This window comes from Diadema setosum, chromosome 13 (assembly GCF_964275005.1).
Source record: "Diadema setosum chromosome 13, eeDiaSeto1, whole genome shotgun sequence".
Classification (NCBI taxonomy): Eukaryota; Metazoa; Echinodermata; class Echinoidea; order Diadematoida; family Diadematidae; genus Diadema; species Diadema setosum.
In genome coordinates this window covers 25835522-25860515 of record NC_092697.1, presented here as the reverse complement: position 1 = coordinate 25860515, position 24994 = coordinate 25835522, and the positions used below count along the sequence as shown (strand labels likewise).

Below are 24994 nucleotides of genomic sequence, written 5' to 3'. Positions count from 1 at the left end.
ATGCCAACTTTGGACTTTCAGAATCTCAACAATGTGCTTTCCCTGTTAAACTTGTCAGGTTATAAAGAACAAAATTATGCGCATCTTTGCCGATATGGATCTTGCTTAGGCGATATTATTATGTTTTGCTTATTTGAAGCATAGGTTAGGTACACATTTATAGCGATTTGTTTTCGTGATAAAAACATCATTCCGGTTATAGAACTATCCATATTGTTTCTATTTGACAGCATCAGCACCAACAAGCTGACGTCTCTGAAGAAATGGGTGGAGGAGTTTGGAGTCTGCCCGGTCGTGAGCAAGTCTGGTGGAAGGCGTTTCAACCTAAGCTCGCTCTCTCCAGATGAGTTGAAAGCCGCCGTCAACTTCATCTGCAACTACGCCGAGGACAACGCTGTGTTTCTTCCAGGACGTGTCCCAGGTTACACTCGCAGCGATGTTAGGCTCCTCCCGTCGTCGCATCCCAAAGTTGACGTGTGGCGGCAGTACAAGTCTGCAATGGATGACGCAGGTAACTAGTCACTTTTGCTCATTTGAGAAATTGAAAGGTTAACTTATAAAAATGTGTGTTTTGAAGAGCTTGTATAAATATCGCAGGTTTGAAAATGGCATTCCCTCAAAACATTTCTAAAGGTACGCGAGTTGTATTTACCATAAGAAGTTAATGTTTCTTTTGTTTTGTTTTTCCTGTGCCTTCAACCGGGAACAAAAATCTGCGAAGACTACAGTACTCCTATTTATATGAATAGCACGATGTGGCAGTGTTGGTCCTGATTTTCTCGATTGCATCCGATAATGGGGCACAGTGCATGGACATTTTCAAAGCGGTAGACGCGAGAAATTTCATATTGGTCAAGTTTCTTTTTAATACACGTACATGTACATCTTTGCTCTTTCTTTAACTAGAGCCTCTGAAAAGTTTTCTCTCGAATTCAATTTATATCAAATTTGCGGACAAGTGCGTTGTTTTGAATGAAACTGAATCGTGATTCACTTCAGAAGAAAAAAGACGGCACATAAAAAAAGAAAAAATACATTACTATCAGTGTGTTTTCGGGGTATTCCTTTCTAATATTAACATAAAGGTAGACATCGTTTTATTTCATCTTGTTTTGTTTTGTTTTGCTTTGTTTTGCTTCAGGACAACGCGCTATGGGGCAGAGCACGTTCCTGAAGGTGTGGCGGAAGTACCAGCCCAATATACTCGTCTGCAAGCCGATGAGCGACCTGTGCTGGCAGTGTCAACGCAACAACAGCCTCTTGTACAGGAGCGCCAATCTGCCGGAGGCTGAAAAGGAGAGACGCGTCGGGGAGCAGCTCGTCCATCTGAGGAACGCGAAAAGACAGAGAGAAGTCCTCCAAGAAATGGTGTCCAGTAGCAAGAGAACATTGCGCGACGAGAAGTTGGGGAGTAACGCAGCTTGCTCCAGGGACATCACAGCTCACTACAGCTTCGACTACGCCCAACAGATCCACTTCCCTGCATGTCCCCAGCAGCCTGGTCCAATCTACTTCCTGACCCCCCGGAAGTGTGGCATCTTTGGCATCAACTGCGAAGGAGCATCGCAGCAGGTAATTTTCACGTGTATTTGTCTTGCATGTTTTGTTTTGTTTTGTTTTGTTTTTGAGCATTGCCACAGACAAATTTTGTATTTCGTGTTTTTCAAATCGAGCAAGAGTAAATTCTCTTTCAGTCTTAAACCTATATGGCAGATTATCTAATGCATGTAATCAGAATAAGCACGAAATATAGTCTCCTAAAAGTGTACTAATTCTCTGATTATTATGTTTGCTGTATTGGCAGAAGATACTAGTATTCAAGACATTCATGCCCTCTGAAATAAATAGTATAGACCCAATATATTTTGTTTCAATATCGATTTTCATTTATGGGGTTAAATGTAAATTTTACAGAGATATAAAAACAAAACGACTTGACATAAACTAGTCGATCACCCGATCCCTATTAACAGAACGATCGAGCTATCGATATGTATTTTTTTCTTTCCAAATGCGTCTTGAACGATAATGTTACGCAGTGCGTGCATGTTCTTAGATCGATACGTGGCTAACCGATCGACATAGAATTGCGATATTATTTGTAAAGACGTACCGATATAATCCAGTAGCAACAGAACTCGCACACATCCTTAGCGGCACTTATAATGGAGCAGAAGTCAAACGCACGAAGCACGAGTGACAAATTGAGATACATGATCTGGTTCATTGAAATACATAAACTTTCAGGAGCTACCACCAGTGAATTGAGTTTTATTATCATTATCATTATCATTATCATTACTCTTATTTTAAGCAGTCAACAAACACGATTTGCGAGATATCGGTACACTGTAGATTATTAAGCTCTCCGATTTTGTGTACCGCTTATCATGAACGAATCCTTGTGACTTTCTTTTTTACCCTTTTTTTTTTGAAGGAGTTTAAGGGCCTTAAGTTATAAATTCAGGGTATGAACAGTTGATTTAATTTATTTGTAAATATGGCATTTGGTGTGTTTTTCTGTTAAATGACTTAAATAAATTTCTTATGTATACAGCAAAAATAGAAATAAAAATCTAATGGTTAACGTGACTTTTCAACATTCTTTTTGCAGGTCAACTTCCTTGTCGACGAAGGAATGTGCGTCTCGAAAGGCTCCGTCTCCGTCATCTCCTTCTTGCACTATTTCTTTGGCTCGTATGGTTTGGGGGAGAAGGACGCGCAGCTCCACTGTGACAACTGCAGCGGACAGAATAAGAATAGGTATCTGCTGTGGTACCTGGCGTGGAGGGTCATTGAGGGACTCCATCAGACGATCAGCCTCAACTTTCTTCTCGCCGGACATACCAAGTTTTCCCCGGACTTCTGTTTCGGCTTGCTGAAGAGATCCATCAAGAAATCGTCCATCTGCACACTCGCCGACATCGCCGCGGCCGTCGAGAGAAGCGCCGCGAACAACATGAACATCGCTCAACTCGTCGGAGATGAAGGCGGTACGCAGTTCGTCCCTACCTACAAGTGGCAGGAATTCCTCGCCCCGTTCTTCCGACCTCTTCCTAACATCAAGAAGTACCACCACTTTCGGTAAGCTATGGCTAACATTTATGCCTTGAGCCAGACAAGTCAATCTTCTAATGAATTTCATATTAGTGATATTTATGGATTGTCGGTAATCTTTGTTGTGTCATGAGGATTCTTTTAAATATTGAAAATAAATATTTTGTATGATTTTTTTTTAGTTTCTTGAAGTTTCTGAAATGCTTAAACTTGTGCCATATAAATTATGAGTTCATTGAAAACTTTATCATTCACATCATGTCAACCTGAGCTTTATGTGACGTGCTCGTTGCTTATACTTCTAAGAACCCAGTATTAAGAAAACTAGAAAAAATTGGAGACAGTTGTCCCTCAAATTTCTAACAGTTTGATGTATAATGTCGTAGTTCATGTTTGTTTTGTCATGGACCGATTAAGGCGGAGTGGTAAGGTTACTTTCACTTCCTTATGATGAGGGCCTATCAATTTACATCTCTGGTAGAATGTATGACGGATACACATGACGTTTATCTGTACTTTCGTTCTTCCGTGTTCTTTTGATGTAGGCTTACAGCAGACGAGCCAGGAGTCGTGTACGCCAAGATGCTAGCTGACAGCCCTGAAGAGAGGTTCTGCCTTCTCAAGGATCCAACCATCCTGCCATCTGGTCTGCCCGACATCGAACCGCCTCCGGGACTCAGCAGAGAGCGTCAAGCGTATCTCTTCGACAAGATCAGAGAGTTCTGCCGGCCTGATGCACGAAATATCACGTGTCCCAGGCCTCGCTGATGACGTCGGCCCCGTACTGCCTCCTGACAAGTCGTAACAGCCATCAGTGATCGGTTCATGACTATCGTATCCAGATCATCTCAAGCGGATCCGGTCTGCCATTGGAAGGTACTAAAGTGAACTGATACATCGGTTATCAACGGTGCTTCGTGACAATTTTGAACCAGGAAAATCATGTTTATTGCATTGAAGACACGAGTTCCGTTTGAAACTGTGTTAATTTCTCGATACGATGTTTCTGTGTAATCTGGTAACTTACCACTTGACACGACATTAATTGCTTTGCTTGGATGGCAGTAATGCAGCTTTCACCTGGATAACGTTTATCTTCTGTATCCATAAACCTGTTTATAATGGGTTTCATATAGCGTACTGTATAAGATGATCATGAATGGTACATGCCGATCGTGAATAATCCCGAGACGGTTTCTTTTTTTTTTTCAAATGATAACTCAACAATGCCTGCGAAACCCAAAGCATGTGAATAAGGCAGAACAAACCAAATGAAAGGTCAAGTCTATTGTATACGATGTTTCAGGTTTCTGTGTCACAAGTTAGTTTGAACGTTGCAAATAATTATTGAAAAGTCTGTAAGAAATATATACGACTTTGATTTTGTTTACTCGATCATGAATGAAGTTTACTCATGCTTTTTTCCCCCTGAGGTTACCTTACCTGGATTACCATATTGTAGCATTTACTTGAATATTGTCTATTCTTCTGTGATCAAGATCCTAATTGTAATAGCTTACGCTGTAAGATGATCATTCGAGTAATTTGCATTACGAGGTCCATGAATGGTACATGCCGATCGTAAATAATCCCGTGACGGTTTCCTTTTTCCTCATGATAACTCCACAATGCCTATTATCCCAAAGCATGTGAATAAGGCATAACAAACTGAAAGAAAGGTCATGTCGATTGTATACGATGTTTCAGGTTCTGTGTTGCAAGTTAGTTTGAAAGATAACATTGTCGCAACTTTGGTGTATGATCAATCCTTGAGGAGATTTGAGTGATAGCGTCTATCAAACTCATTATTCTGTATTCGTGAAATGAATTAGAATAAACAATGACGGGACGTCACGTGCAATGTATGGAATAAAACTTTGACGTTTTCTCCAAAGAATATTGTTCCCGATGTATGATATTCCTGCACATTCCTTGATTGCGTGTGAGGTAGAATCATTATAAAAGCATATATTTGAAAGAATATACAATAAAGATGAAGAGAATGATGAGAGGGGGAGAGAATGAGAGCGCCTATATTATATGCCATCTATGCATTTCCGCATAAAGTTTACAACCAATTCTGTGATGATATGGATGACTAATTGACGTAGACTACTAATGTGCAAAGTCAACTCTAGTTATGTTGTTGAACAATATACGTCATATAGGAAAAAGACAAAAGTGGAAATAAAGTTCACCCCATAGACCTACTATTGCACGCAAATCATGCAGACACATACATATTCGTGAAATGAGAATGTTTGAAAATGTTCAACAATAACATTGTCTTATTGCGGAAATGCGTGACTGGACAAGAGAGAGAGAGAGTGTGACGGGGTGACTTTTCTCCTTTTTTTGTGTGTGTTTTTCAAAGTAAAAGCTGTCAATGTACTAAGATCTAAAAAACTGATATAAGGACAATCAATATGAAAATGAAATAATCATAAATGCATGGCCACAAACCCTATAATTTGGCAAAGTTATTAAGACTACTTAAGAAATGAAATGGGCACAGAAGAAAACATGGCATTCGAACAGTGATTTGCCTTCCCTTTCCCGGTAATTAATTTTCAGAGACATTCCTGGTCTGTCCATGTTGAATATAGTGTCATTATTTGCATTCCATGTCGTGAAAAGTTTCCTCGCAACAACAACAAACACATACAAGAAATAGAACTATGAGAGTGTTTATACTCATGTTATCGTATAATGAGAGAGAGAGAGAGAGAGAGAGAGAGTGACGCGGACAACCAGACAGACATACGAAATTTTTTATTCTCATATCAATCTTATTCGCTTGTGTGATTTTACTAACAATGGCCGAAACATCTCTTCTTGTTCTTCAAATAAAACTGGTTACAGTGGAGCATGACGATCTTACAACTAAAGCCTAAGTGGTTGAACCAAACATTTTCTATCTTGAAAAACACTCGTATCGTTCTTGTGTAATAGATCTATATCGCTTTGAGTTCCGACTATGCCGAGATACATCGGGCCATTCACGTAATCTTTCTGCATCAGAATGCAAGCACTTGACATTGCACCCGAAGCTTGCACCCAGTATAGAAAACAATTGCTAACACCCGTAACAGTAACCAGCCTCGAAACAATACTTCGCGTATACTGATGCGGGTTGCTATAGAAACAAAGGCTGGGGCGGGTCTATTTAACCCATACAAAAGCAACCGCGTCTTAATTCTTTGAAGGGTTGAGGTTTGAAAGATAAGGTAGCTTAATGAAAGCCAGGCTGTAAAGGGTATTGAAAGTCGGCCGAACTGACGTCTTTAACTCTTGATTGAAAGTCTACACTAACTTAGATGTTGATAAAAAGATGCCGGATGCTTCAACAGTCGATCCAAAGCCAACATCTCATGGTCTTGATTGAAGTTATGCTAAATATTTTATTTTTGAAACTGATTTACACCTATTCTTGCACGTTAGTTGAATGAGCTTTGCATAAGGGGAATGCCGTCTCCAGTTTGACATAGATGCTGTCATCGAGCATCTTAACTCCATAACTACGATTAATAGCATGAAAGACGATAGGAAAAAGTGAGCAGTACAGAAAACAATAATCTTCTTTTTTTAGCCTGCGTTTCTCTTTTTTTTTTTTACTCGCGATTTACTTTTGTCTGTCTGTCTGTCAATCTCCCTTTCTGTCTTTCTGTCTCTCTCTGTATGAACTCACGCATTTTGATCCTGTTTTAAAGAAGACATTTGATGAGATTAAAGAGTATGTACAGTACTGGTTGAGGTTTAGCTTTTAATTTAGCTTTTAAAGTTTTGCGATATATTCAGAAACCACTCTATAAGATGTCAAAGAGCATGCAATTCTAAGGAGTATCAAAAGTTTATTTGATGAAAATCGGTTTTGAAATGGCTGAGCTATGCAAAAACAAGGTGATACAAAGATATCCTAATAAAATTCGTGGCCTGTCGCCTTTTGTTATCATAACTTGTTTGGATAGGCCTATCTCAGCCATTTGAAAACCAATTGTAATCAAATAAACGCGGAATCTTTCATGAAATTACATGCTCTTTCATATTTCTAAGAGATTTTTCGTTATCTCACTTAGGAATGTTCAAAGCATGAATCCCCATCTCAACCAGTACTGTACAGTCTCTTTAGGCTTGTTAACTTCATTTGTTTCTGAAGCAATATAAAGACTGAAACCGAGCATGGAACATGGGGTTAATGGCCCAGGAGGGAAAATGTTTCTATTCAATCTCTAACATAATTATCTTAGTTGAACAGAAAATTATGTATTTTCTGGTGCATTATAAGCTATGGAGATGTATTTGTTTGTTTGTTTGTTTGTTTGTTTGTTTGTTTGTTTGTTTGTGTGTGTGTGTGTGTTAATTTGAAACTTTCAATCGCACAGCCAGGGTGCAGGCTATATTGTGAGGATTAGGCAGAGAGTTTTAATCTGACTACTTCAAACCTGTGAACCAGGATAAGGTATAGCTAACGCATATATACATACATGGGACTACACGTACGTACATCGTATTTGCTATGACATCGCTCTACAATGGAAATATTAATCTCACTGAGAGTTCTGCTCAACCTGATTGACATAAGGATGATATTGTTACTCGCTTAAACACTTGATTTCTCGGAGGAACTAGGCACAGTGCTTGCCACATAACAACAAAGACAAGCATAACTTTTATAGTGCCTACTACCTTTGGATGACTTGCAGGAGCGAATCCAGGAATTCCGTAAAGGGGGCGGGGTGGGGGGGGGGGGCAGTTTATAATCCTGCAATTTTCTGTTACCACCTCGATCCTGGTATAAACAGCTGACAGGGGGGGGGGGGGTTGGGCTTCACATGACTTTTCTCCTGACACTTTTGAGGTTAATTGGCTGAAAAGAAATAGAAAAACAAACCAGCAAATCAAACCAAAGCAAAACACAAATACAAAAAAAAAGAAATTAGTTGTGCTAAATTTTAAAAATGTTTGACGCCTCTTCTTGCATACGTTGAAAGAGCTTTGCATATAAAGGTTACTGTTGTCTCCCAGTCGACATAGGCCTAAATGTTCTCATATAACATCTAAATTCCATAACTGCGATTAATTGCGTGAAAGAGTGCAGGAATAATGCGCAGTACAGAAAACTACAACTGTAATCGTCGCAATGAGCCAGTGTTTCTCTTCTTTTCACTCGTAATTTTCTTCTGGCTGTCTGTCTGTCTGTTTCCCTCCCCTTTCTGTCTGTTTGTCTCTCTCTGTACGCACTCACATATTTTGATTTACACGCTTTCGACTTTGACGAGACAGACAAAGCACAAGAAGCTTTCATCCAGTAGAAAACAATCGCTAACACCCCTAGCAGTAACCGGCCTCGAAACAATAGTTAGCGTGTCCTGATGCGGTTGTTATAGAAACAAAAGGCTAGGGTGGCTCTATCATCTAACCCGTATAAAGGCCAACTGCGTCTTAATTCTTCAAGGGGTTGATGTTTGAAAGCTATTAAAAGGTAGCTTAATGGAAGCGACGCTTTATGTAAGGATATTGAACGTCTGCCCAACTGTGCGTCTTTGACATCAACTCTTGATTGAAACTTTGCACTCTCTTTGATGTTTAATAAAAAGATGCCGGATGCTCCAACAGTCTATCCAAAGGCAACATCTCATTATGGTTTTCAATGTAGTTATGCTAAATTTTTAAAGTGTTTTACGCCTTTAAGTTTTGCATGTACGCAGAAAGAGATTTACATAAAGGGAGTGTTCTCTCCAATTCGACATAGGCCTAGTAATGTTGTCATACATCTATAAATTCCATAACTGCGATTAACTGCGTGAAAGAGTGCAGGAAAGGTGAGCAGTACGGAAAACTACAACGCAACTGTATAATCGTCGCATTGAGCCAGTGATTCTCTTCTTTTCACTCGTAATTTTCTTCTGGCTGTCTGTCTGTCTGTTTCCCTCCCCTTTCTGTCTGTGTGTCTTTCTCTGTACGCACTCACACATTTTGATTTACACGCTTTCGACTTTGACGAGACAGACAAAGCACAAGAAGCTTTCACCCAGTAGAAAACAATCGCTAACACCCCTAGCAGTAACCGGCCTCGAAACAACAGTTAGCACGTACTGATGCGGGTTGCTATAGAAACAAAGGCTAGGGCGGCTCTATTTAACCCGTATAAAAGCCAACCGCGTCTTAATTCTTTAAAGGATTGAGGTTTGAAAGTTAAGGTAGCTCATGAAAGCAAGGCTGTAAAGGGCATTGAAAGTCGGCCTAACTGACGTCTTTAACTCTTGATTGGAAGTCTACACTCACTTAGATGTTGATAAAAAGATGCCGGATGCTTCAACAGTCTATTGTTAATTTTCTGTCGCATATACTGCTCACCTTTCCTGCAATCTTTCATGCTATTAATCGTAGTTATGGAATTAAGATGCGCGATGACAATATTTATGTCAAATGGGAGACAGCATTCCCCTTATGCAAAGCACATTCAACCAACATGCAAGCATAGGTGTAAATCAGTTTCAAAAATTTAGCATAACTTCAATCAAGACCATGAGACCAAAGCCAACATCTCATAGTCTTGATTGAAGTTATGCTAACTTTTTGAAACGGATTTACACCTATGCTTGCATGTTGGTTGAATGAGCTTTGCATAAGGGGAATGCTGTCTCCCATTTGACATCATCTCGCATCTTAATTCCATAACTACGATTAATAGCATGAAAGATTGCAGGAAAAGTGAGCAGTATATGCGACAGAAAACAATAATGGTCACTTTTAGCCAGCCTTTCTCTTTTTTTTTTCACCCGCGATTTCCTCTGTTTGTCTGTCTGTCTGTCTGTCTGTCTCCCTTTCTGTCTTTCTGTCTCTCTCTGTATGCACTCATGTATTTTGATTCATTTTTAAAGAATACATTTAATGATATTAAGTAGTTAACTTAATTTGTTTCTGAAGCAAATGAAATGCATGTCCTCGCGTTTAGGCCATGGAGATGTCTGTGTGTGCGTGCATTTCAAACTTTAAAATCGCACAGCCAGGGTGCAAGCGATTATTATGAAAATTGGGCAGAGAGTTATAAGCTGACTATTTTAAAGCTGTGAACCAGAATAAGGTATTGCTAACGCGTATTGATATGTGACATGCATGGGACTGCATGTACGTTGTATTTGCTCTGACATCGTTCTACAATGGAACACTGAGAGTTCTGCCTAACCTATTTTTCATAAGAACGACACTGTTACCCGCTTAGGAGGAACTATAGGCACAGTAAATGTCACATAACACGAAGACAGCGTAACTTAACTGCCCTTTATAGCTGTTTCTTGTCGGGGCGGATCCAGGAATTATGTAAAGGGGGAGGGGGAGCAGTTTATATTTCCGCAATTTTCTGTTGCCACCTCAATCCTGGTTTAATAAGCTGGCGGGTGGAGGGGGGGGGGGTAACATCGCTTTTATCCTGCCAATTTTTAGCTTAATTGGCTGAAAATCAAAAGCAAAAAACAAACAAAAAACGAAACGAAACAAAACAAGCTAAACGAATCAAAACAAAACAAAAACAAAACGAAAACAAAAACAAAAAATGCGCCCACGCCCCCTCCCCTCTCCGCCCAATCATTAGTCAGCCATTTCTAAACCAATTTTCATCAAATTAATTAACAATTAATTCCTCCAAGGATGGTATGCTCTTTGATACGTCGTATAATTTCATCTGGCAAGAGGTTGAAATCTTAATTCCTATGCTATCCAAAACTTAGGCCTATCATATAGACCTACGTAAGGAAGAAAATGTTCAAGTTGGCCTGATGTCATAAGCTATGACATGTCTACACTAACTGATCTCTTTAGGCCGAATTACCAGTTGTAGTGCGAATGCTAATTCAGTCGACAATGTGGTCAACAGCAACAGAACTGAGTTTTGTTTCCATAACGGTACAAGTCTACTCCGTCGGGTCGGTACATTCACCCGTCACACGCATTCACTTTCCTGGTAACACTATGTTTGGCACGTGTGCGTAATAATCTAGATGACGATGCAGCTATTGTCTTTGCTGTAACGCGAATCGTTTGTTGCGGTGAGATTTTGTTTTTTGGTAAGGGATACGTCTGATACGGCGAGACTACGAACAGTGAAAGAGAGACGGCTGCATCGGTATTTATTCGCACGCATCTACATCTCGTAGTCTCGCTGCATCAGACGTATCGCTCAGCACAGGCAATAGTTTCGCCGTATCGGACGTTTCGCGTAACAGCAAAGACAATGGCAGCATCCTCCGCCTAAATTAAGAGCTGTAGCATGGCAGACGTCAACATTCCATTACAGGGTACGGGAGGGATAAAATGAATTTGGAATTCTGAATCCAATGGACGTAAAGATGTCATTAATGTTTGGAACAATTCTATTCTTCATTTGGTATTATGTTTGTTTGTTGTGTGTCATATTCTTCTTTGTTGTTTAATATGTTTGAACATGTATATTATGCATGCATATGTCTATCTTCTCATTTTTGAAGCGCCATGAGCACTGAAAGGTGGACCTGTGCGCTATACAAGTAGCCATTGTTATTATTATCTTTTATTATTATCAAAGAGGGTCAATTACGTCACCTGTAATCATTGAGACTTAGCAATGGATGTATTGGCTTAACAAAAAAAAAATCAAGTTCGCTTATGCTTGCTCTATAGGCCTATGCCCCTCATTAGTTTGTCATACCGATAGTCAATTGGATACATTTGAATAAGCGAACATGAAGGAACACATTTATTGATGTGTGAGGCTGCAGGGGAACGAGGAAGTGTGTTGTATCAGGATTGTGATTTGCCCAAGTGAATAATTTGTGCCTGCAATAAATCTTTCCAATTTTGACTAAATTTCAAAATGCTTCTGAGGCTCGTCGTAGTTTGTGAGTTCGTTTCTATTGTATTCTATTGACTTAGTTGTTTATTTTTTTAATAGCCATTGCCGGGAACATTTCTGGAGGTAAAAAGAACCGCATAACTTGCGATGTTGGCACTAACTTTGAGTATGCAAGTAGCAAGAATGACGAAAAGATGATTTCAGACACTAATTCTCATTCTCATCAGCGGAGGATTCTAATGATAGGACGATGCCGCCGTGGAAGCATTGGTGTAAGCTGCACTAATTTTTACTCTTCTATTCTTGATTGATAGCTCTTAAAAAAGAAACAGAAGAAAATAATAAATTTAAAGCATAAAGCAAAAGAAAAAGTAAAACATACGATACAGATACGCTATCATAACATAGAAGGAAAGATAGGTGTCGACACTTTCAGTTCGATTTCTCAGAGAAACAAAAGAAACGGCGCAGTGATGAATCACGATGCCGCTCCGTACCGGCAATTGCCCCATTTTCTTCTTCCTCTTCTCTTTCCTCCTTTACTTTCTTTTAACTATAATAATATTTGCACTATAGTTAGATGATATGTTCAATAATTTATCATAAAAGGAAAAAAAATGTCGGACATTTCAGTAACATTTTTTAGTTGATTGTCACATTCATTGACCATGCGGCTCCTTGAAATAACGTCAAGCGTTTTTTCTTTTTTATTTCAGTTTTGTTTTCCTGCACATGTTCCTTGAAATACGAAAATAAATGATAAAATGTGAGGTAAACATTATTCTGAAATAACGACACGATGTCATTGACCGCATAACGTTGTTTCGGAGAAGTAGAGATAATTCAGGACAGAAACAAATTCAGACGAATTCCTCAACAACTCAAGTTTACACATTCACGTAGTGTTGATAGTGATGCTATAATGTTACACCGCCATTTACTCCATTTTACTCTTCAACTACTATTACATTTTCTTTAAGCTTCATCAATTTTGCTTCTATATAATTATCGCTGCTGAGATCGGGCTGTCGCTTATATATGTACTACGCAGGTGAATCTTCACTGACAACTTAGGGCAGGCTTTTTAGTTTGTCGATATCTACCGCAGGATCAGAAACAGTAATCATTTTTAATCTTCGAATTGACAGATTTTTTAATGGAGCCTACTTGGACACTACGTACGGTTTGTGCACTCTGTTATAAAGGAGGTGCCTTAGTATCAAAGTTAAATGAACTTCGAATTCTTTCATCTTTCCCGCCTGTACTAAGGAGGCTTTTGTACCTTTCTACGGTCAGTGTCATTGAAAATAAAGAAACCATTTAGCGGAAACCCGTGGCGTGGCCGAGTTAGCGCCCGACAATAGACTTTTCGGGCTTTCTTATTGGTCAGAATATTCTGAAAACATCTACTGTGTGATTGGACCATTGGCTCGGCTGCCTCCGGCCGCCCCATATTTGGTAGCGCGTTCGTTGAAGCGTAGCTTTCCGTTGCTAAGGCGGTCCGCTGACCGTACACACCCTTGACGGATTCGGTTGAAATCTTGAACAGACCCCGAACTTTCGGAGCGATTTTCTCCTTATTTAAGATTGTTGACGGGTCACACTTTATGTACTTTAAATGCGTTTTTAACCCATTTCTCGTTGGTGAAACACGTCGTGTTATACATCATTTCAAAGCTTATCATCTGCGGAATAGATTCATGAGAAAAACAGAAAAAAAATTTTTCCGACTTATGACTCATTCCGACAGAGCGCCACACATATCATCTTCTGAGGCTGAACCGTTTCATTTGTTGGATGATTCAGCTGGGGGCATGCTATCATCTTGTAAAGATGAGAAGAAGTTTGATAAAAATAATATAGTAATCAAACAAAAAATAAAAAGGTGAATTCATGGTAGAGTGAATGAAAAATGAAATAGATATATAGGGCAAGAAGGAGGTTTTTGTTGATGAGAAGGCATGCTTGATTTTTGTTTTTGATAAGTTGAGTCATACAACCAGATCCCACTTTGAGACCAAGTGAATGCCAGGATACTTACATTGTAGAAAGGAAAATGTATTGCTTGCCTTGGGGCCTACAGAACCCAGTGTTAAGGGAAAAACCCGTATAGAGGCTTACATTTCTTTACTCTTATATTTTAAACACTGGATGCTTCTCCAATGTCCAGCAAAGTTATCAGTAAGTTGCAAAAAGAAAAATTGATGTGAAATATTTCTAATGTATGACATGGTGCATTTCTAAACAATGAATACCTTCTGTAGCCATTGCTCTGTGAATAGTGGATATTAGGAGTTGGAGGTAGATTGGATTAGATACATTTTGTAAAATGACAGATTCTTCAAAAGCAACTTTTTTACTGAAGGATTCTTATATAACAAGTTTTTGCATAAATCTTTTGTAGGGACTAGTATGTGAATGCGACACACGCATATTTCAGGGGGAATAGTCCATACATGAACTATATGTTATGCTCAAATGTTGGTCAACTGGATGATATATCCCTTTCCCTGATAAACCAAAACAATAAAGAGAAGACCAACCAAGCAAACACCTACAAAAGAACCAAGTAAATAGTGACTATAACATCAGATCAGACGATCCCCTCAGGTGTACTTCTGCAACAACCCTCCCCCTTGAACGGGCATTTTGTAATGACATGGTCCGCAACAGATAATTTCATAATCCTAGTTATTGACTGACAATGTTTGGACATTTCCGCCAATAAGTGGTGGGAGAAAGCAAGCTTGCCGATGTGCCTAATCTGTGGGAAAGAAGGCACACAGTAAATTGCACTCTACTGCACAGATAATGATTACAGTGGGATAAAGGGACATATGTGTTTCCTTTTAGTTGTTTGCAGACACTCATGGACAGAAATGTACTGGCAAGGAGAAGGAAAAGAACCAATTTAAATTGCTTTGTTGTTTACAGTGACTGAAAACATAGTGCAAATATATCGCTGTTGGATCAACAAAATCTGTATCTCGAAGATGTCAAATGTTAAGGAGAACAAAAACAAAACAAAACAAAACAAAACATAACAAACTAACAAGCTATGACAGCCTATGATGCATTATGACAGTTCTGATTGCTTTTTTCTTTGACATTCAGTGGTGGCTTCATTTTGGGGGTGAGACGGCTAGGAATTGGACCAGGCAGCACTAACTGGTTATGTGAAGATAATCCAAAAAGTGATTTTCACCAAAATTTGACATACAAGATGTTGTCACCTCACCAACAAAAAGTCATTAATATTTACAAAACGTAGAGGGTTATTATTAACTTTTCTTTACAATATCAGGCCATTCTATTAAAAAACATCTAATTTTCCATGAACATTATTATTTGACCTTCATGTATTGGTACAGAGATGGTTGTCTAGCACAACATGATGTTTGAAAAAAAAAAATCATTTTGGCAAAAAATCTAATCAATTGCTTGTTTGAAGCAATTTTTTGGTAAAGGTATCTCTCATTGGAGGGTTCTAAAAGATACATTGTATTGGGGGCTGATGCACATTGGAAACATAAAGTTACCCAATATCCCTGAAAGGTATCCTTTTACTGTGTAAATGCCCATACATTCAAGTAGAGGGAGTTACAGACATTCACATTTTTTTTTTTTTTTTTTTTGGGGGGGGGGGGGAAGTTTATTGCCTCATGATTAACAGATTTCTTGAATATGTAAACATGCTATTGCACAGTACTTAACATTGCAACTCCCACTATTATAACCGCATACATCATTGAATAGTCTGCTACACGCAAGCAAAGGGGAGGGGGCATGGAGTGGGAGAGAGAACTCACTGTATTTCATGGCAATATATGAACCATTTAGTGGCTTCCTCATTCATCATCCGTGTTGCACGATGGTAAAGGCAGATATCACAGGGGGAATTCGTCCCTTGTGATATTGCAATGAAGGTGTTGCAAACCACTCTTGAATTTCCAATCATACAAATTTTGGCAGTCATGCCAGACAGAAGTGACTTGCAGGTCAATGCACGCCAAATATGGAAACATGGACAAAGTCATACCTACGGTAATCTGTAATGGCAAACACATTGCGTGCTGGTATCGTCATCAGTGTGTGTATGTATAAATCCAAGAATTTTGAAGCACAAAGCAAAATCTCTCTCTACACAAAGATATGCATGCTCATTCATCCTTACACAGAACGCACTTTCTAATATTCCCAGAACTGAACTATGTAGATGCAGCTTGGAATTGTTATGAGACGTGAACCTTGAGCATGTAGATGGAAGAGTACATGTATAAGTGATGCTGCCTGGGTTCATTTCAAATATGCTTTCATTCTCCCATCCCCCCCCCCCCCAAACTCTTTCTCTTGCTTGTATCTTTTCTAAATTGTAGCTCTGGAAATGTGCATTTGGTGAGTAAACCTTCACTCCTGATTCTTGGCAAAAGTTAAAGTTTGAACAGCTCTCATCTGTGTGTAATTCATCAAGCTCTGTTCCTTTTCATCTCTCTACCCCCCCTCCCCCCCCCAAAAAAAAGAAAACCCAAACATGTCATAAGTAAATCCTCCGTCTGAATTATATCCACAGGGTAATCCTCACTAGTCATCTATTTCATAATATAAGGGCAATGTTGGCAGTGTGCGTGAGCAATCAGTGCTCAAGCCACCCCTGTGCCGTTGAGGAGTGACAGGTTGTGATTGGTCCGGTGCATCCATCCAGATGTCAAACATTTCCTCTGAATAGCTATCAGACCCCGGCCGTGCGCTGCATCACACGCGATAATGGCAAGGAGAGGACGGTACCCCGAGATAGGTTGATTTTTTTCTCGCCACGCCGAGATTGCGTTGAGCCCCTGATTGCAATCACGGCGGAGATGGCTCATAAATGTCGAAAAACCGGTCACTCTTGAGAATGGGGTTTGTCATTTTGAGTGTTGAGCAACGGGATACCTATTCACGACACCCCGGGGGAAATTGAGCGAGATTTGCAATGTACCACCCCCCCGGCATGACCCAGGTATTGTTAAACATAATCCAATCAGGCAGCGGAACGAGTTCTGTGTACAGTAAACTGCCATCTGAATTGGGATGTTTCCAAAGTGAATGACACGATGCACAAATGAAATTGATGCTCTTTTGATACATCTCTTCAAGGCCCACCTCCCAGTTGAATAGAATCAGAAGATTTGATGCACTGTTCATTTTGAAGTGTAATGCACGTACAATATTCCCAGTGCTCAATGATCATTTATCATCTGAAATGAATGTGCCAAGACTTTTGTGGGGAGATTTCCAACATTACTATCTCACCCAAACTCAATGAAAAGATGTTATTTGATAATCTGTTAGTGGAATAATGCATAAGAGCTATTTCCTGTGTTCAATCAATTCCCCAATGCAGCCATTTGATGCCAGAGAGTAATTAACAACTCATTTTCCCTTTTTTTTCCAACTTTAATATCTCACCCAAACTCAATGAAAAGATGTAATGTGATAATCTTTTAGTAGAATAATGCATGAGAGCTATTTCCTCTGTTAAATCAATTCCCCAATGCAGCCATTTGATGCCAGAGAGTAATAACAACTCCTTTTTTTTTTTTTTTAATTTTGCAAACTCTTGAAGTTACCATCTTGAAGCATTTCATGTCTCAGAACAATTACAGACGGTATATTATAGTTTAGTTAGAATGGCTCTGCTGTCAAGTACCGTTGTGATTCATTCATAATATTGAGTTTACCATGACAAATACTGTTTATATTTTTTTTTTTTTTTGAACTGGGAAAGGATTGTTCAGAAAACGATGAATATTTGTTTTTTTTTTTGTTTTTGTTTTGTTTTTATGCTGCCATGTTCAAAGGAACTGTATGGTGAAAGAATACTCACAATTAACCAGCAGCCTCTGTGTACTCTCCAGGAATACTGAACCTCGGCCCTGTTTTATCAAAAGATAAAATCCATTTAAAATTTCCTTACCACACAGGCTGCCATAGACTTACAGTTGAAATCAACTATGTAATCAATTTCAACTCTTCATAAAACAGTTTATGAAGAGTTAATCATAAAGTTGATTTCTATCATAAGTCTATGGCAGCCTGTGTGTTAAGGAAACTTAAAATCGATTTTATCTTTTGATAAAACAGGGCCCAGATCAACTGTTTTCACTATTGTCTATCTGGAGTTATTTCTTCTGTTCATTTTCACATGAACCACAACTTTCTTACCTATGGTATGACTTGGACCTTGGATGAATGAGTAGACCTCCCAAACATCTGAAACTTACTGATAAAAGGTGCCACAACGAAGAATATGTAGTTCACGTAAAATGTACTGTAAAAGTTACACATTTTTTTTTTTTTTTTAATATGCAGGTGTTATACTATAAGAAATATAGTGTTATGAATTGACATTTTTATGGTGAACTCCTTCCAGAGTCACAGGTAGATATGAAGCAGAGGTATTTTAGAAGAAATGTGGGATGTTGTTTTGCTAAATCAATGGTATTTGAGAGAGTGGGGGAATGTATGACAAGACTTGTCACAGTGATTGTGATATCTTTTTTGATGAGAAATTGCAAGTTTTTAGGAGGGGGGGGGGGGGGTGTTGGGAATCAGGGTTCTCAGTGGATGTTGAATGTGTGTGTGTGTATGAGTGCAGTGTGCCTAAATATCTAGGGTAGATGAAGATTTGTTTTGGTTGGGAAAGGGAGGGCTGGTTGGGTTTTATGAATGATTCCATTCTAGATTTGCATAACGTATGTTTGATTGTTTTGTTTTTTGTTTTGTCCGATTTTCCTCAAACTTTCCCTGATGCGTTCTACTAGTATTGCTGCATTCACTCAATCCTTATAAGTAAACGAAGGTGAACTTGTCCTTGAATGGCGAGGAGTAAGATGTTTGTTTTCTACAATTGATACACCAGGGTCAGTGCCATGACTACATACATGTACATTCTGACAAACAAGACGCTTCCATGCGGAGTAAGCACTCTCCTGTCTAAATTGAGACTAGGGCCTTCTCCTTGGATGATTGATTTTTTTTTGATATAGAATCCATTCTGTGTTCTCTGTCTTCTTCCTCTTTCTCTCTCCCTTCTCGCTCTTGTTTTTGTTTGCCCAGGAATAAGACTTTTAATGAAATGTTGCACAGCGAATGCCTCGCGGTGGATGATGCTGAAATGGACTCGCGGGCAATCGTAGCAATCTTTCAATAATGTTTCCTATCTATTCCTGGACCAACCAAGCTCCCTGTGACCAGAGGAAGAAAATTTGACCAGGTTGACTCATTAACCTTGCATATATATTTCTGAGAAAAGTTATTCAATGACTTCTGTCTGTGTACATTCGTGTGTGTGTGTGTGTGTGTGTGCATGTGTCCGTGTGTGAGTGCAGAAAAGCTCCTACACATGCACTTGAAAATCTACCTTAATTTGTATTCCATCGAGTTGCCAGCACCATAAATAATTCCATTTGATGTAGAGGGGGACGGGGCAGGCTATAGGTTGATAGTACATCAACCCTGATCTACCGGTACCATGCACACTGAATGATGGTGGAATTTGTTTGCTGACTTGCTCAGGAAATTGTTGCTTTCAGCTGCATGTGCTGCAGTCGTTTCACATCTTAAAGGGACAAAATTGCGGGCAGTTCCTCTGTCTGGTCGGCAGCTGGGACAATGTATTCAAGCATGCGGACTCCTTTGACATTTCACTGTCCAGACCCCGTTATTTCACTGTTCACCCTCCTCGTGTGACAACTAGAAATAGGGGACATATTGTGTGTTCAGTCAGAAACCTGTGCCGACAAATTTTAGTGCTTGTATATAATTTCAGCCCTTTCAAAATTGGTGCTTTTGACCTGTCTGACCAGGCCTAACTCGACCTACCAAAAGTCTCCCTGATTCAGCAAGAGGCACTGGAAAGATTCTCTCTTTTTAAAGGACAAGTTTACCTTCACATACAATACAGAAATATTGAGAGAATGCAGCAACAGTGGAACACATCAGTAAAAGATTGAGGAAACCCAGGCGCTCCTTCAAACATTATGAATTTTTGAAGTTTCAATGATGCCATCTCTGGATGAGACGACTATTACGGCTTGTGATGTCACATGCGTAGATAGAAGATATAAAGAAAATTCTCACCTTTCTTGGATTATAAAAGAGCACTTGACTTGCGTCTTTCAGAAGGCAGGGGGAATGATATTGCTGTTAACAGACATCAGTAACGAGTCAAGGGAATATGTATTTTTATCCCCAAAAATAAAATTTTGTGGAATTCTATCATATTTTCCTTATATTGTTCTATGTCTTCTCATCCAGCAGTGACTGCACAGAAACTTTAAAGAGTCATATCTTTTGAACGGCTTGTCCAATTTTCCCTAAACTTTGGCCGATGTGTTCTGCTGATATTGCTGCATTCATTCAATCTCCAAAAAGGTGAACTTTTCCTTTAACATCCTGACATCCTGATTTGAGTTTGATTGAATGAATATTCCTCATGCATTATGAAAAAAGAACTGCAATTTATCCTAACCTGCTTTCTCCATAAAAGTCAACTTCATCCTGATATGTTGTCACTCAAGTATTGAATCTAGATTTTTTCATAAAGGGAGGAAGGAAAAGTGAGGAAAAAACAAGAGACTGATTCATTCCTTTGTATTTCCCTCCCTTCAAATTAATATGGATTCAAGAATTGGATAATGATTGTGTCATAGTCTGCAGTCTTTGACTTTGCCATCTATTCTGATAAGGTACTGTATCCAAAATTTTCATTGTCATGTCTGTAGTACACTGTATTCTATTGTGCATTCCACACTGAAAAAGGTATATGGTGTTTTATGTTTATATATCCTGCTCACAGAGACCCCCCCCCCCACCCCATGCCAAATTGGAATTTGATTTCTAAAGTAGAGAGGATCAAGAACTTTCTATATTTATCTCAATATGCTGTGGAAAGCTTTTTTGACATCCTTTTGGCAGAGAAGCGCTTAGTCAGTGAGGCTGCAATTTAGCTTGAGTGCCACGTGCATACTTTTTCCCCAGCTTCAAGACAGAGATTGCCTGAATGTGCGTGACAACTTCGACCTGGAAATCCACCATTTTTTTTTTTTTTTTTTTTTTTTTTTTTTTTTTTTACAATGCTAGCAAATGACACAATGTGACAAACATGCAGATCCAGCTTAAGTCAAAGTACATTGCTGGTCTGGAAACCCATTGTCCCGTGCAATGTAGCAACAACATTTCTAAACTGGAGATCTACATGAGTGTCGTACATTATACCTATCTCGAAATCAACCCTTATCTATAACATTGGGACAACAACTCCACCAACATCAATATCATCATCATCATTGTCATCATCATTATCATTGTCATCGTCATCATCATCATCACCGTCATCATCGTCATAGTCATGATCATCATCACAAGCATACTTGCAGGCCTTTTATGCATCTGTGAGATGAGAGCAATGACACGTTTCTGATTTTTTTTTGTTTTGTTTGGTGTTTGGTTGTCCTCGTGAAATGTGTGGGGAAACATTGATCCCAGGCCGCTCCCCTATGCCAGACTGCTGGTAATGCATACTGATGCGGGGGATATGCAGTACCGCGACTAGAAGTGCATGCATCCCTCTCGTTCCGGGGCATGAGTGATTTTCCAGGGCTCCCCACACTGTCTCCTCATGAGACGAGGGCCCAAGGGGGCCCCCCTCCTTCCATGGTCTGTGGCTGCGGGGCCTTTGCAGCATTACATCTCTTCTGCGGTTCCAGGCCTCACTCAGATATATATGTGGTGCTCTTAGTAAATTCATGCATGCATGGCGCAGGAGCGAGGACGAAAGAGGAAATGGCATGTGTATACAGCATGAGATGATATGAAAATAGGATACAGGGTTGCTTATGTTTCTTTGGATGCTGTTGAAATGAATGTCTACAGGCAGCCGTAAAATAAGATGGAAATTTAATATGAAATTGTTATACAATGTTCATCTTTTACTGTGTGTTACCATGCTGAGTCTCACAGCGTGAGCTGCTGTTTGAAGCTGCAAAACAAACTTATTTCTGTCAGAGATGCCCCACCCTACTAAAAACATGGATGCTTTGTCAAGAGCATCCAGCCAGCCCAGTCTCTTGAGAAGGGGTAGGGCTGGTTTGATTGGGACACAATAATCCCAATTCATAGAGATAGTTTTATAAATGAAAACCATTGTTGAAATACAAAGTAGACATATACCTTACAAGTGAGCATGTCAGTGTGCATTCATTAAAGGATGTGTAGTGGAATAGTGTACTCAGTGTTTCACGCATATATTACAGAGTTGATATTTGTTTAACCAGGATAGAATTGAACATGCATTGTGACTTTTGGTTTTCAGGGCTACCAACACTCACATAATAGAATCAGGAAGATTCTGAAGATAACCATGGAGATACTTACATTACTTAACTCTTTATGTGCCATGGTGGAAATGTCCTGTGTGCCACATTATTCTGAGACACCAACGTAATCATGCTTTGGGAAATCACTCTGTTTTTCAAATCTATAGATTTCTGTTACCTTGGACATATAGTGAGTAAAGTTGTAGAGAGAATGCAAAGCTTCGCTTTGATGTGAATATGTATGACAGATCTATGATTGCTTGTCTGTCTAAACCAGGAGCTAAATTATTGTAGAAGAATGACTTTTGCGCATAAAACAGTGACAGAAACATAAGATTTAATCCCAAATCATGTAAGGAACACCACTTAATAGTCAATCACCACATAAAATGTGAGCTATTTGTGAGAGGAACGGAATCGCGAGAAACGCTTTCTCTGTATTGTGGCATTTTGCGATTTATTGATCGGTTTGGGCGGGTTTGTGCATTTGAGCAGAATATGCGAAGTTGGCATGGTGTCGACTGAGTCGGGTGTGCGAACGTGGCACATTAAAGAGTTAGAATTACATCTAAACAAGTGACATGTTACTTTCCAAATCAGGGAATCATATTGTTTGTGAGGACGTAAAGATAAACATAATCTGTCAGGGAGCCTCCTACAGAATCAAGGAGACTGGGCAGATCTGGGTTTGTCAAAGTGTTCACATACCAATAGTAAGTCAGTTTATGAAATATTTCTTTGATAAATGTGCTAAAGTACTTAATATACCTCTCATTGTTTCTTTGTGAGATGTGTGAGGAAAGAATAAAAGACTTAATCAAGATATGATTTGGATTTTTTTGAAGTCAGGATTAGCAGTTGTTTTTACACAACTTTTTTGTTTACAGCAATCATGCCTTGACCATGATATTGCTACTACTAGTCTATTGTGAGAAAAATCAAATACAGCATTAGTCAGTTAGTTTTCTGGAAGTGAATGTAAGACAGGTTGTCTGTACCATTTGTTTTCTTCCAAGTAGGACAAGTCAAGAGACAGTTAAAGCACTTTTGTATCAAAGCAGGGCTATGTGTCTACATATGAAGAGTTTGTTTGCAAAAACCGATAAGTCCATATTTGCCAAATGGAGATATTTGCGATTAAAGGTCAAGAAAAATAAAGAGAATAATAAGAAAATTTGTGCTTCTTTTGACCATAACTTCAAAAATGTACCTTTATATGTAGTGACCAATATATCATTTAAAAGGTATTATTTTGTACTGTATTACAGAGACCGTACTTCAAAATCTTCAAAAATGGACTTATCGGTTTTTGCAAACAAACTCTTCATATGTATGAATGTATATTTTTTCTTCACTTTTTAAACAATAATGACCGAGTGTGATGTAAGCCCGTGCAATATCCAGTTTATGTATGATTTTCTCCTTTGCCAAATTACAGAGCTGCAAGCGAGATATTGTATCGTGTGTTATTAAAGGGGCATCATCCATGCCATCGAAGGCCTGGGAAGCAGCGGAAAGGAGCTGGCCAAAGTGATCTCCGCCTCCCAGAAATAGGTCACTGATATGGAGTGAGAGAGAGAGAGGGAGAGGGAGAGAGAGAGAGGGAGAGGGTGATACTGATATGGTCAGGGCAGCCCTTTCTCACAGAGGAAGGGTGAAAAGGAATTATACTCACTGATGGCATGCTTTACCCTGCTTAACCCATCCATTGCTGCAGGCACAATTCATTTAATTTGAAGGTTTGGCAAAACAGGATGAAGTCATTTCATATTAGAAATTGAGCAAGAAGCAAGAGCAGTGGCAGTAGCAGAAGGAAAATCATAATGATTATTATAATGAAAAAAAAGTACCTATGCTTGCAAAAAATAAAAAAAAAGAGTGTTGTCTCTGAATCAGCGATTACAACTGATATGCCAAATGCCAAGCAGGGCAGTTTACTCATTTAAACTGTTTGCAGTAGCAAGTGAAGACTGTTGGAGTGCTCTCACAGAGGTGCCTGTTAGATTTTATTCAGAGACCAACCGAGAAGTGGGTGTGTTGTCATGGTAATATATCCTGAATGGTTTACGAAATTCATTTGAGAGGCAGCCATGCAGTCTGATATTAGGAAAACTGTGGCCTCGTGTTTCGGTACACATCAGTCAACGCTTACTCATGATTTTGTTGTTGTTGTTGTGATAATGAATATGGGAAAAACTGGAGCAATAGGAATGTTAGCCAGTGAAAGCATTTTAATATTAAATTGTGTGAAGCTTCCGGATTTAATTGTGTTAGAATGGAATAGGGTTGAAGGGTGATTGATAATTACTAGAATCAGAGTATTCATATTTAAAGTATAAAAGTTGTAATATAGCATTGGTTTGTTCAGGGGAGACCTGATACAAAATTCTGTCATATCTAGTAAAGGCAGAATGATAGTGATAGTAAGATCAGACAAGGTATTCAATTTGATTGGACTGAAATTGAGCACGGAAACTCTGAAAATTGCAAGATACACCACGAATGCATAAATAATATACAGGAATTATAAGTGGAACAATGTTTGAACTCACAAAGCCATTTAGTATTCAGCTCTCTGTCATTGTTGATTAAACATTAACATCATACATTATGCCATCCCATCCTCAATTGGCCATTGGAGGGGAAAATGGTGTAATTAGCCTAAATATTCCCAGAAATTAGAAATGGGATGTCCTTCCCTGTCATGGAGGGGAAAAAAATCCAGACAGCCAACTATTAACATAGTAAG

General features: G+C 39.1%; 1 protein-coding gene across 1 annotated transcript; it reads left to right on the top strand.

The window, feature by feature from the left end:
* Positions 1–2789: 2789 nt before the first annotated feature.
* On the top strand, positions 2790–3931 carry LOC140236900 (uncharacterized). Its single transcript, XM_072316835.1, has 2 exons — positions 2790–3084; positions 3603–3931. The coding sequence occupies exons 1-2, from the start codon at positions 2960–2962 to the stop codon at positions 3823–3825; spliced, it is 348 nt and encodes a 115-aa protein (XP_072172936.1). The 5' UTR covers positions 2790–2959; the 3' UTR covers positions 3826–3931.
* Positions 3932–24994: the final 21063 nt, after the last annotated feature.